The 13156-nt window shown below is 35.5% G+C and overlaps 1 protein-coding gene across 1 annotated transcript; it reads left to right on the top strand.

Moving 5' to 3' along the window:
* Positions 1-174: 174 nt before the first annotated feature.
* On the top strand, positions 175-12373 carry pfkma (phosphofructokinase, muscle a). The gene is made up of 22 exons (XM_077218749.1): positions 175-1752; positions 2544-2617; positions 2722-2799; positions 3050-3239; positions 3386-3551; positions 3649-3693; positions 3966-4074; positions 4901-4996; positions 5102-5194; positions 5303-5428; positions 5725-5789; positions 5903-5966; positions 6049-6195; positions 6756-6826; positions 6916-7003; positions 7745-7897; positions 8958-9122; positions 9223-9284; positions 10583-10694; positions 10797-10896; positions 11814-11919; positions 12010-12373. The coding sequence occupies exons 1-22, from the start codon at positions 1662-1664 to the stop codon at positions 12161-12163; spliced, it is 2355 nt and encodes a 784-aa protein (XP_077074864.1). The 5' UTR covers positions 175-1661; the 3' UTR covers positions 12164-12373.
* Positions 12374-13156: the final 783 nt, after the last annotated feature.

The following is a 13156-nucleotide window of genomic DNA, read 5'->3' as shown; positions in this document are numbered from 1 at the left end:
AACCGGTTCTAAGTTTTACGAACCATCGATATTGTATGCCCTCGACGTTAACGATTCCTCTTATCGTTGCTCCTGCTCCGAGTCCCAGCCATAATATACACTACAGACCGCGAACTCAACTTTCCCTTTTGTCCTTTAGCGGGCACCATAGCGTGACGTCCTATACGCATCCGTGCATCATTCGTGATGTCAAAGCGATTTGAGCAGAGGAGGTAAACATGGAGGGGAAAAGACGATCTAAAGCGTGGCTTTATTTTACTAAACGAGACAAATTATGCTGTTTCCTGTTTGCAATTAACAGGGTTTTTCCTGCATTAAATTCGGTGAGTATTGTAGATGAACTGCTGCGCTTGTGACCGGGCACATGTTTAACTGAAAGAACGAGCAGAGAGAGAGAGAGACCCGGTCGCGCGCGCGCACTCTCTCACTTCGGAGCCAGGCGAAAGTGTTCACAAGACTTCACCATCTCCACACTAAGTGCTGTCTTGCTCTCTCTCCCTCACACATATAAAAAAAAAAATCGACACGATGTTAAAAAGGTCGGAAGACCAACGGTTTCACGTGGAGCATTCGGAGATTTTGTTTTCCTGAATTACCTCTGGGTGTGAATTGTGCTAAAATAAGTTACCTTATCTTCTCTGAAAAGCGTTCCACACGTTCAGCTGGCAGTCTCAAGTACCACCTAAACGCAAAGCATCCCTTAGCTAATGCGGTAGATGCCGGGCCAAGCACTGATGTAATATTTTAGTGCAACCGAGGCAAGCCCGTCAGCACAGCTCTATCAGTTAGATGTAAAGATGTATCCAATAGTAAACACAAGTGACGTCACATCTGATTGAACTTGATTTATTTTCATCACCAATTACCATAGTAGAACAGCTTTCTCAAGCAGTTTGTGATGCATTTTGGAAACAGGAGATGAGCCCCTGGTCTAATGCGCCACCTGGCTTGAGAAACCCGTTCTCAAAGACAGGCCTACTTTTAGTCATTATTTGGGTAGCACACATATTCTGAATGCCTTCGACAGAATTCAAATGAGCCATTTTAATCTAGATTAATTCCAAGATTACAGTGAGATTAATCTAGATAAAAAAATCTATCCCCACCACTAATATATATATATATATATTCACTGTATGTGTTTATATTATATGAGTGCTTTTTTGTAATATGGAGTTTTAAAACGTTGAAGTATATGACTTCATAAAGGATATTATTTTGTGAAAGAGATAAAAAAAATTATATTACATTTATGTAATTTCTTTTACATTTAATTATTTAAATGATGTTAACTCTTCGTTTTTAGTCAAAAAGCCACATTTAAATAAACTATTATAAATACTCAAATAAAACATAACATTAAGACTATGTAACATTGAGACATGGTAAACTTAATAATAAAAAAAACTTTTTTTATTGAGCATGCAACCTTTGCTGTGTAATTCAAGTTGATACTTTATATCTAGCTGAATCAGGGGGTGTGTTACTGCGGTATTTGTGTGTGTGAAATGAAATCCAGGGGGTGGGCACAATTTACTGGAACACTGTCCTATAAAACCCTTCCTTCTGGAGCCCCTTGCTTTGAGAGACGGTGCTAGCACGTCTTTCATTTGCCTCCTTTTCCAATTCCCTTTGCCACCAATTTCTGGAATTCCTGAACCATGTCAAACACAAATACAGTTGGGGTGGACCCAACAAACATGGGGGTCGGACGGTCCATTGCTGTACTGACGTCAGGTGGTGATGCCCAGGGTAAGTAACAATCTGCCTCTTAGAATTTTTCGTAGTTCATATGATGGTTTTCAAGAGGGTGGTAAAAAACATTCCTGCGTGGACAATTGGATCACAATACTTTTCGTGCAAATTTTGGACTATGCTTGTAGTATACCTTATGCAAAATAGGTTTAGCCCCTCTAATCAGATATGGTTATGTTATTACTATTTTTATAGACATTTTCTATACATATATAATCTATGGCGAGGAATTGAATATTACAAGAATTGTACTGAATTGAATAAATGCCACAAAAATACAAAAAATAATCTACAATTAAATAAGTTAAATACATGTTCTGAAGCAGAACAAAATGTACTAACAAAAATAAATCTTCTGTAGTTTTTTGATTTGCTCAAGTCTGGTCCATTAATGTCAAAGCTCTTGTAGCCTTTAGCTTTAGCCTGTAGCTCTTGTACCCTGTCTACCTATTTTCATAATTGAAGGCTAAATTTATCTCCAGTGACCTTCTTCTGAAATGACATGAGGTTATGGAGAGTAGCAGACTTTTCCACAGCTGCTCACTGTTGAAACTAGAGACACTGAGAGTTTTAATTTACACAGCACAATCTAAAACACCTTGAGCTTTACTGTTGAATTCACAGAATCAAGTTATCTCAGACACGCATAATTCTTCAACCTGTGGAATGAAATGTCATGAGGTATCTCTCTTTACTTTCCCTGTAGCCCTCTGTAGCTTCTTGTATCTCTACAGTTAAAGATATGATTATGATATGAGAACACACAGAGGTTTTCTTGTCTGATGCAGGGATGAATGCAGCCGTGAGGGCCACTGTCAGGGTTGGTCTTTACACTGGAGCCAAAGTCTTCTTTGTCCACGAGGTATATTGAACTTTATAAGAATAAAAACAAAAGTATAGATTCCAATCATATCAGTTAACAATGTTGTTACATTTCATGTCTGTTCACTGGGCTGTTTGTACTAGGGCTATCAGGGATTGGTTGACGGAGGGGATCACATCCGTCCCGCTACATGGGAGAGTGTGTCCATGATGCTACAGCTGGTGAGCCTGTACTTTCAGATGACATTCAGTTTATTATTCCTATACTTGGATTTTAAGGTCAATTCTAATACAATACAACACTACTCATTTGCTAAATGAAACAAATATGCTAAAAAGAATGTCTCATTAAAAATGACACTGGTGTTGGTCATTGATGGTGATAAGATAACATCCAAATTGAGTTTTCTTTCATTCGCACTATTCTTTATGTAGTGTCCTGGTTATCTGAATTCTTTCTGTGTTTCTGAAGGGTGGCACAGTCATTGGCAGTGCCCGCTGTATGGATTTCCAGACTAGGGATGGGCGTTTGAAGGCTGCCTGCAATCTCGTCAAGCTGGGCATCACTAACCTCTGTGTAATTGGTGGCGATGGCAGTTTGACCGGTGCCAACATATTTCGTACTGAGTGGAATGACTTGCTGAAAGATCTAATCAGCAAAGGTAAAGAATGATCTGTGCTGAAGGTACTATTAAAACAATTTATTGAAACACATTAAATTGTGTAAACATAGCCTGTGTACATGTTTTATTGCTTGAAGGCTGGAATCCCTCGTTCTGATTAAACTGAATTGTCCCTCTGCACACAGGTAAGATCACCAAAGAAGAGGGCAAGGCTTCATCTCATCTGAATATTGTGGGTATGGTCGGCTCTATCGACAATGACTTCTGCGGAACGGACATGACCATCGGCACAGACTCTGCCCTACATCGCATCATTGAGGTGGTGGACAGCATCACCACAACAGCACAAAGGTCACAAATATGTAGTTGATCAAATATCAGCAATCACGTTTTTTTATTTAGACATTTGTTGCTTAATTGTGATTTTGAACTCTGCTCTCACCCACAGCCACCAACGTGCTTTCATCCTGGAGGTCATGGGAAGACACTGTGGGTAAGAGTGTGCTTGTGTATGTGTGTTTGCTTATACACTGAAGTCAGCTTATGTGCGCAGCAGAACTGCAGTCAAGAACAGACCCTCTAAGACCCAAACCCAGAGCAAAACCAGACCCCCTTACACCCAGTGTGTGTGTGTGTGTGTGTGTGTGTGTGTGTGTGTGTGTGTGTGTGTGTGTGTGTGTGTGTGTGTGTGTGTGTGTGTGTGTGTGTGTGTGTGTGTGTGTGTGTGTGTGTGTGTGTGTGTGTGTGTGTGTGTTTGTGTTTCAGTTACCTAGCTCTAGTTACTGCTCTTGCTTGTGGTGCTGACTGGGTCTTTATTCCTGAGATGCCCCCAGATGACGGGTGGGAGGAGCACTTGTGCAGAAGACTGACTGAGGTACAAAGCAATGGACAACACACACACACACACACAAAAATTATTTAATTGTCAGTCACATAGTACAACATCCTTGACATATTTAATCATTTGGGATTGGTTAGACTACTTAATGTTTTTGAAAAAAGTCTGTTAAGCTCACTAAGGCTGCTTTTTGATAAAGCTTTGATAAAGCAGAAAAATGCTTTTCTGACTAAGGCTGCTTTTTATCATTTATTTGATGATAAAAACTGTAATATTTAATAAATGTAATAAAATAGCTAAATTTTCAGCATCATTACTCCAGTTTTCAGTGTCACATGATCCTTCAGAAATCATATGCCGATTTGGTGTTCAAGAGAAAAATTCTTCTTATTATCAATGTTAAAAACAGTTGCTGCTTAATATTTTGTGGAAACTGAAATATTTTTTTCAGGATTATTTGATGACTAGAAAGTTTATATGAAGTATTTTTATATTTTTATTATTATTATTTAAATGTCTTTACTGTCACGTTTGATCAATTTAATGCTTCCTTACTGAATAAAGTGATTAATTTCTTTAAAAGGAATTGTACTGACCCTGAACCTTTGAACGGTATAGTGTAAATCTACTGAAATGCTAATTTCAACTAAATGTTGTAAGGTTTGTGGTTAAATCACGATAAAAAGACGTTTTTTTTTCCCTATAGGGCATTAAAAATAGTTTAATTTAAGATTTTCTTACAATATCTATTATTATCTTGTCACATGTTACATAAAACACAGTACTGATAATAATCAAAGACTTTATATACAGACGTAAGGGGACTTTGCATTGATTCATAATTTTATCTCTCCTCAAACAGACCAGAAATGCAGGTTCTCGTCTAAATGTGATCATTGTGGCTGAGGGAGCGATCGATAAAAAAGGGGAGCCAATCACCTGTGACCAGCTGAAAGATGTAACTTAATATACTACAACATGCTCTTGAAAGAGATGCTCTAGCATAGTGATGTAACTGCTTTCTATAAGTGCACTTAAATTCTGTTTTTCTGTTCTCATTCAGCTGGTGACAAAGAGGCTGGGCTTTGATACTCGTGCCACTATCCTTGGACATGTGCAGAGAGGTGGCACCCCCTCAGCTTTTGACAGGGTGCTAGTGAGTCCCTCCCTTTTCACTCCTTCACATTTTCTCAGTTTTCCCTTTGTATATTCCACCCTTTTTTATTACATATGAGTTTAAATGTGCATGTCTGTTGTATATCAGGGCAGTAGGATGGGTGTGGAGGCTGTAATGGCTCTGCTAGAAGCCACTCCAGAAACTCCTGCCTGTGTGGTCAGTCTGTCTGGAAACCAGGCTGTCAGACTCCCCCTGATGGAGTGTGTGCAAGTGGTGTGTATACGCATACATTTTAAAAAAAATATATATATAATCATTTCATGACTTTCTACAAAAAAAGTGTCTTTTTTGGGGGGTCAATTTCTTCTAGTGATGTTTAACGAACTGTTTAATTTGTACAAAGCATTTAAAACTTATTAAAATAAAATGAATGCATTAAAACTAAATCTCATGATGGTAACCCCTAAATAGGTTCTATATCTGAAGCACCTGACAGAATCCTTTTAAGGTTCTATAGAACCTTTTCTTCTTAGAGTGTATAGATTTTTTTCGTTTTCTTCAAAATATAGACCAAGGATGTTACTGTTGCAATGAAAGAGGGTCGATTTGATGATGCTGTAAAACTCAGGGGAAGGTATGTTCAGAAATGTCTCTTTTGCTCTTTTGTTTTATTATTATTATTATGAGTAGCAGTAGTAGTAGCATTTTAAACTTGTATTGTATTAGTATTCAGTGATTGGTTTGCAGGAGTTTTGAGAATAACTGGAACACATATAAACTCTTAGCTCATGTGCGGCCCCCGGAGACAAAGGTGAGGAGATTCATTAATTTATTCTCATTTCTTATCTTTATATTCTCATTTTTAATCCTGTGTTTCTTCTTTTGTTCACCAGGGTAGCATTAATGTGGCTATTTTAAACGTGGGTGCTCCCTGCGCTGGCATGAATGCAGCAGTACGTGCAGCCGTCAGGATCGGACTCATCCAGGGTCACAACATGCTGGCGGTTCATGATGGCTTTGAGGGTCTGGCTCAGGAAAAGGTAAGCAACATCAATGAATCGAGCGGTGTTTCAAAGCTTGGGACTGGTAAAAAATTTTAAATGGTTTTTAAAAATGTCTCTTATTCTGACCAAGGCTGCTTAATTGATCAAATATAGCCTACCGTTCAAACTATATAACAATATACTGTATAAGATAATATAACAATATTACAATAAATCAACTGTTTTCTATTTTAATTTATTTAAAAAAATTTATAAAGCTAAATATTCAGCAGCATTACTCCAGTCTTCAGTGTCACATCCTTCAGAAATCATTCTAATGTGCTGATTTGGTGGTCAAGATTTTTTTTATTATTATTATCAATGCTGACAAAAGTTGCGCCACATAATATTTTATGTGAAAACTGTGATTTTTAGATATTTTAGAATATAGCCATTTTGAACAATTAAATGCGTCCTTGTTGAATAATAGTTGTCATTTCTTTTTTTTAAATCGTATTGTCCGGTAACTATGTTGTAGCACTTAATCCTGGAATCCATTGTAAGGGTTTTAAAAAGCCATTGTAGTGTTGTCATATTCTGTCTAACATAATGTTTAGATTGAGCCCATCACTTGGAACACTGTTGGAGACTGGACAGGGAAAGGTGGATCTGATTTGGGAACCAAAAGGTACTGATCACTTTAGATTATTTTTCACTTTACATAATTTATAGTTCTGCAATACTTGAAAGTATTTAAATATTTTTCTGTTAATGCAGAGTGTTACCTGGAAAGTACATGGAGGAAATCAGTTTGAATATTGCTAAGTACAATATTCACGCTCTGATCATCATTGGGGGTTTCGAGGCAAGTGACGAAATATGTCCTATTCTGTCCACATTTTGTTCAGGCCACATTATAAGGTTAGGGTAGGGTTAATGAAAATTCAGTCATTTATTACTCACCCTCATGTCAGTCCTAAGACTTTCGTTCAGCTTTGGAACACAAATGAAAATCTTTTTGATGAAATCTGAGAGCTTTCTGTGGCCTCCATTGACAGCATACGCAACTGACACTCTGACACTTTGACGCTTTAAATCCATATGAATTGAGTGGTTTAGTCCCAATTTTCTGAAGAGACATAATTGCTTTACATGATGAACAGATTGAATTTAGGCTTTTATTCACATATAAACATTGATCAGCGGACATAAGCAGAAGCTCAACAGAACCTGCTTGACACGCGAGAACAAACTTCCCAGGTTCTTGCGGAAGATCAAACGTTCTGCGTAACACATGAGAGTAAACCTCTTTGGTTCTTGCACGTCAAGCGGACATGCTTGAGCTTCCATTTACCACAAGTTATGTGTGAGCGGATGAATGTTTATATGTGAATAAAAGCCTAAATTCAAACTTTTTGAAGCGTCAAAGGGGTAGTTGCGTAGCTGTCAATGGAGGGACATAAATTCCTCAGATATTGTCAAAAACTATCTTCATTTGTGTTCCGAAGATGAACGAAAGTCTTGCAGGTTTGTAACGCCATGAGGGTGAGTAATTAATGACAGAATTTTCATTTTTGGGTGAGCTATCCCTTTAAAACGTTTTCAGGCATTTTCGGGTGGACTAGAGATGGTTCAAGGCAGAGAGAAGTATGAAGAGCTGTGTATTCCCATGGTGATCGTTCCTGCTACTGTATCTAACAATGTGCCTGGCTCAGACTTCAGCATCGGAGCCGACACCGCCCTTAACACCATTACCACGGTTAGAGACACAGCATACACACTGTCCATATATTAGGGATGCACAATATATATCAGTACTATACTGATTATCAGCCAATATTTGTAAAATAATTTGTTCATTTTTAAAAACATATTTAGTTATGTATTTATTTATTTCATTGTTTTGTTTTTATTTAAATGTAATTTTTAGCAAATCTCAAAATGAATATCTATTTTACATAATGTACATTTTAAGGCTATGATGTCTGAATGGACTTGCATTTAAAATAACAGATTTTATGGCAAGACACAACAGTTGGGGTTGTGTGCACTGATCAATTGGAAGAATTTGGGCTATTTCGCTTACATAACTTGTCTTCTTTCAGACTAGCTGAAAGAAAACACCCAAAATACACAATTAAGTGTTTATTTTATTACACTATCTATTTGTGCCTTTATTTTCAATGACAACATTTTAAAGGTTGTTTTCTCAAAATGAGTTTTGTCTCATGCATTCTGTAGCCCTTACATACACCAAACTTTACAGTTCGATTTCTATCTATAATCTGAAGGGTACCTTTACTGAGGGATTTGTTAATATACCATTCACTTGATATATTTGTAATATTTTATTCCTAAAAACATGACTGTTAGTGATGAAGAGAAGAAGATGAAGAGATATCCAAAATCTCCTCTGTAAAAACCCTTAACTCTAATATGTCAACAAAATGACAATAACTGACAACCGGCTTTATCCAATGTTCAGATTTCAGTTCTGGACGTTTATGCAAAATTATGCCATATTTGCATATTTAACCAACATTTAAGAAAACTTGTAAAACAATTTTCTTAATGTACTGTGATCAATCTACTAGAAAAACTATGATGATATCTATTAGTTAAATATTTAACCTATTCACCTGAGGTGTCTTGCCTGAAGCGTTTTATCTTTCATTTATTTCAACAAAACGGTAATTTATCGGTTATTAAACTTAACATGAAAAATGATTATCGGCTTATTAGTTTCAGCCAGAAGTGTAATACTGGTGCATCCCTAGAATAAGGTTATTCTGTAGTGTCCTCACATGAAGCCTCTGTAGACCTGTGACAGGATCAAGCAGTCGGCAGCAGGAACCAAGCGCCGTGTGTTCATCATTGAGACTATGGGAGGATACTGCGGCTACCTGGCCACCATGTCTGGTCTCTCTGCAGGTGCTGATGCTGCTTATATATATGAAGAGAAATTTGGCATTCGTGACTTAGAGGTGAACAAGCAACTTGGAACAAATAGCAAAGAAAATGGTTCTGAAAATAGCAAAAGAAAACTGTTCAGTTATAATTTCTCCAAATAATTCATGTTTACAGAGAAATGTGGAACATCTTGTTGAGAAGATGAAGACCACTGTTAAGAGAGGCCTAATTCTCAGGTTTGTCATTCAGTATTTGTAATATGAAGACTGTTTTAGTTTGTTTTTACCTTTGAGGTGAGACTCCTTCCCCTTAACTGTCACGATCCCGTATACGGGATATCTAACTTTACTTCGCTATGTTACTATTAAATCCTAATCCAATTATGACAAACTATATATCGTTGGAAAGGTCTAAGACTCCTAAATAGATATTGTAGCGCTGTTTTTTTCTTACAAAATATATGAATTTATGACAAGAGTGCGCCTCCAAAAATCGACGTCATTACAGGAGTTTCGGACCTTTGTCACAAAAGGTCGGCGCACACACTTTTAATAATTGAAACTTTGGTTTTTAATGCTAAAAGTTCATAATAAAACAATCTAGTATTTGTCAATAAAAAAAAGATAAAATTATATTTTAAAAAGTAAGAAGTCCTCTCAAAAGTATAATATATATTATATATATATATCTATATAAATATTTTTTTTATTATTATTATATCACATATTTTAGTAGTTATCATAAATTAGGTATCATTTGAAAGCTTACGAACTCAGAATTCATCCTGTGAAAACCGTTTTGAAATTGGATGTTGCGTTACCATAGAAACGGTATTTTTTTATTAGGCCCCTCCCCTTTTGGGCATCATCTTTCATAATTTATTATCAAAACCTTTTCTAATATTGACAAAACACATATTATCAGAAAGGTCTGAGTCTCAAGGTTCCATATTTAGTGACAGAAGTGATATTTGGATAGAAATTTATGAATTTGTTACAGCAGATAGCATACAATTAAATTCAATAGAATGCAATGGCACCCGGCGGCTATTTTTGGTACTACGCCTAAACAAAATCTCATGGGAACTTCAATTTTTGTAATATCAACTTGAAATTTGGAACACAGCTTGGTTAGATATATAGCTTTCATTTTATAGTAATTTTATAGTAAAAAAATATTTTGTAAAATATTTATTTTATATTAAAAAATATATATTAATAAAGTATATTTGATTTACTGTAAATTATAACTTCCATAACTTTTTCATACTTTAATTTATTGAAGTGCTTTCACTTCAGTAATAATCTGCTGATTGTTTTCTTTAAAAAAAGACTAAACTTAGGTCTGTATTCCAAAGCATTCTTGAATTACAACTATTTAAGTTTGTATAGTGTCAATTATCAAAAGGGGGGTGACAGCTAAGGGGTTAAAGGAATAACTTAAAACAGCATCTTTAGCATGTATCGGTTACTTCAGCAAATAACAGTAGAACACGAATTGTCAAAATGAACCTTTAAATTAACATGTCTTGTAGAAATGAAAACTGCAATTCCAATTACACCACTGATTTCATCTTCAACCTGTATTCAGAGGAGGGAAAGGGTGTCTTTGACTGCCGTAAGAATGTCCTCGGCCATATGCAGCAGGTTAGATGTAATAAGCCCTGTTTATTTTAATGCGTATTAAAAATGCACATTTTATTAGCACTTGTTTTTAAGTATTTTGTCTCACATTCATTCTTTTTATAGGGTGGCACCCCGACACCATTTGACAGAAATTTTGCTACCAAGATGGGGGCTAAGGCTGTTCTCTGGTTGACTGAGAAATTAAAGGATTGTTACAGACATGGTGAGAAATAATGCAATCAGATTTTTCCTTATATTTGCTGTCGTCCGTGGCAAAACTATAAATCAGTCTGCTGGAAACCACTGCTACATTCATGTTGCTTGTATCACATCGCTCTCTTGTTTCATACAAATGCACCATTAATATTATTGTAAAGTTGTTGCAATGGTTGTTATTTTTGTTGATTTGGCCATCTTTTTGTACAGTTGAATGGACTAATTTTTCTTGGCGGAAGATTTAATATAATATACACTATGACTCATAAGTAAAAAAATTAAAAACTTTTATCAAGCAATGATGGTTTAAATTGTGACAGTAAAAACATTTATAATGTTCAAATAAATGCTGCTCTTTTGAATTTTCTACTTATCAAAATATATATATATATATACTTCATGATTTCCTCAACTTTTTAGCAGCAGTACTGTTTTCAACTAATAATAAAAAGAAATGTTACTTGAGCAGCAAATCTGCATATTAGAAGGATTTCTGAAGGATCATGTGATACTGAAGACTGGAGTAATGATGCTGAACTCAGCTTTGCCTCACAGGAATAAATTACATTTTAACATGTATTATAAATAAAAAAAACAGTAATAATATTTCAAAATTGTACTGTTTTTTGCTGTATTATTGGTCAAATAAATACAACATTAGTGAGCATAGGATACTTCTTTCAAAAACATTTAAAAATCTTATTGACCGATGATCGATTCTAAAATTATTTCTTCTCAAATCAATATTTCATGTCCACGTATGTATTTATTTGGTCAGAAGCCATGTTATAATGTTGCATAGTCAGTCGCAAAGAAATATTCATTTTTATTCAATTATTATTTATTATTTTGTGACAATGACCGTCTGGCTGTACATTATCCCTTTAAATAAAACATGTATTTCTGATTTGACTCTCTGTACAGGGCGAATCTTTGCTAACACCCCAGACTCTGCGTGCGTGTTGGGCATGAGGAAGAGAGGACTTGTGTTACAGCCTCTGGCTGAATTGAAAGAACAGACAGATTTCGAGTAAGAATCTTCCTTTATCACGTGCATTTAAATGCATATCATTCAGAAGTTTGTGACCCCACAAAATAATTTCTTATCTCTTTCGCTCAGACACCGTATTCCAAAGAGCCAGTGGTGGTTGAAGCTGAGGCCTATTATGAAGATCTTGGCCAAGTACGAGATTAGTCTGGACACCTCTGAACATGCTAGTATGGAGCATGTCATAAGCAAGAAGCCTCCAGTGCACATGACCCTCACAAAGTAATCATAAGCAAAAATGAGGACAGACAGCTGTGACAGACTACTCAGAGCATTTTAACAATCGTGTGAAATGACGGGTGATCATAAATGTATCTACTTCTAGAATTATTTGTAAACCTGTCTGTATTATTCTTTCATTTTGTCTGTATTTATAGTATTAGTATTTATGCTAATACTGTTGCAATATGCAAAATAAAATAGTCTTATTATTAAATGCCCTTGGTTTTCTTTTATATATATATATATATATATCAATATACCAACAGCATGTAGTAACAGGCATTTTTCTAGTCTAGTAAACCTTCAACGATTATACAAACAAACGTGCAACCCAAAATTGTATTTTGTGTTACTTATATTACTTATATACATATTTATAAATATGAACAACTAAACCCATAACATACTATTTCATCTGATACCAAAACTGACTAAAGGAGTATAGAGTGTAAATTTTAATTTTGGAGACTCCTATTTAACAAAGAAACTTTCCCACAAGTCTCCAGTCAATGAACTATACAGTATGTTCACCACCAGATGTCAATCATGAATATATTATCTTTGATCTGCTTTATTACATCAGTATGTTTATTCATTTTCATCCTTAGATTATAAGAATAATCACCAGTTTGGTGAAATGCTCCTTTACACTATTAAACTTCAGGCCTACAATTTTTCTGATTGAAGAGCCTTTGATTGATTAGTATCTGCCTGTTAAAGCACCTCTATATTTTGATGGGAAGCTGCAAGAATGTCTATCAATATATCTGAATAAAATTATACCATTCTAATGGCATTTAAATTATCCCAGTCACCCTCATCAGTTACTTTTATTGCGTAGATATAGATGTCATAAAATTAAACTGAGGCTGTCAGTGATTCTGCCAAACATCTTTTGTGTTCCACCGAAGAAAGTGATGACTTTGAAATAACATGAAACTGAGAAAATGATGACAGTTTTCATATTGACTATCAAATGAAATAATAATAATAATAA

The sequence above is a fragment of the Siphateles boraxobius genome, unplaced genomic scaffold (assembly GCF_051911475.1).
Source record: "Siphateles boraxobius isolate OS27281-9 unplaced genomic scaffold, OSU_SipBor_1 77, whole genome shotgun sequence".
Classification (NCBI taxonomy): Eukaryota; Metazoa; Chordata; class Actinopteri; order Cypriniformes; family Leuciscidae; genus Siphateles; species Siphateles boraxobius.
This window is presented reverse-complemented; position numbering and strand designations above follow the sequence as displayed.

Coding starts and splice junctions, on each gene's coding strand:
- pfkma (XM_077218749.1), top strand. CDS start 1,662: ATGTCAAACACAAATACAGTTGGGGTGGACCCAACAAACATGGGGGTC. Junction 3,240..3,385: donor GAAAGATCTAATCAGCAAAG/GTAAAGAATGAT, acceptor CTCTGCACACAG/GTAAGATCACCAAAGAAGAG. Junction 7,004..7,744: donor TCATCATTGGGGGTTTCGAG/GCAAGTGACGAA, acceptor AAACGTTTTCAG/GCATTTTCGGGTGGACTAGA.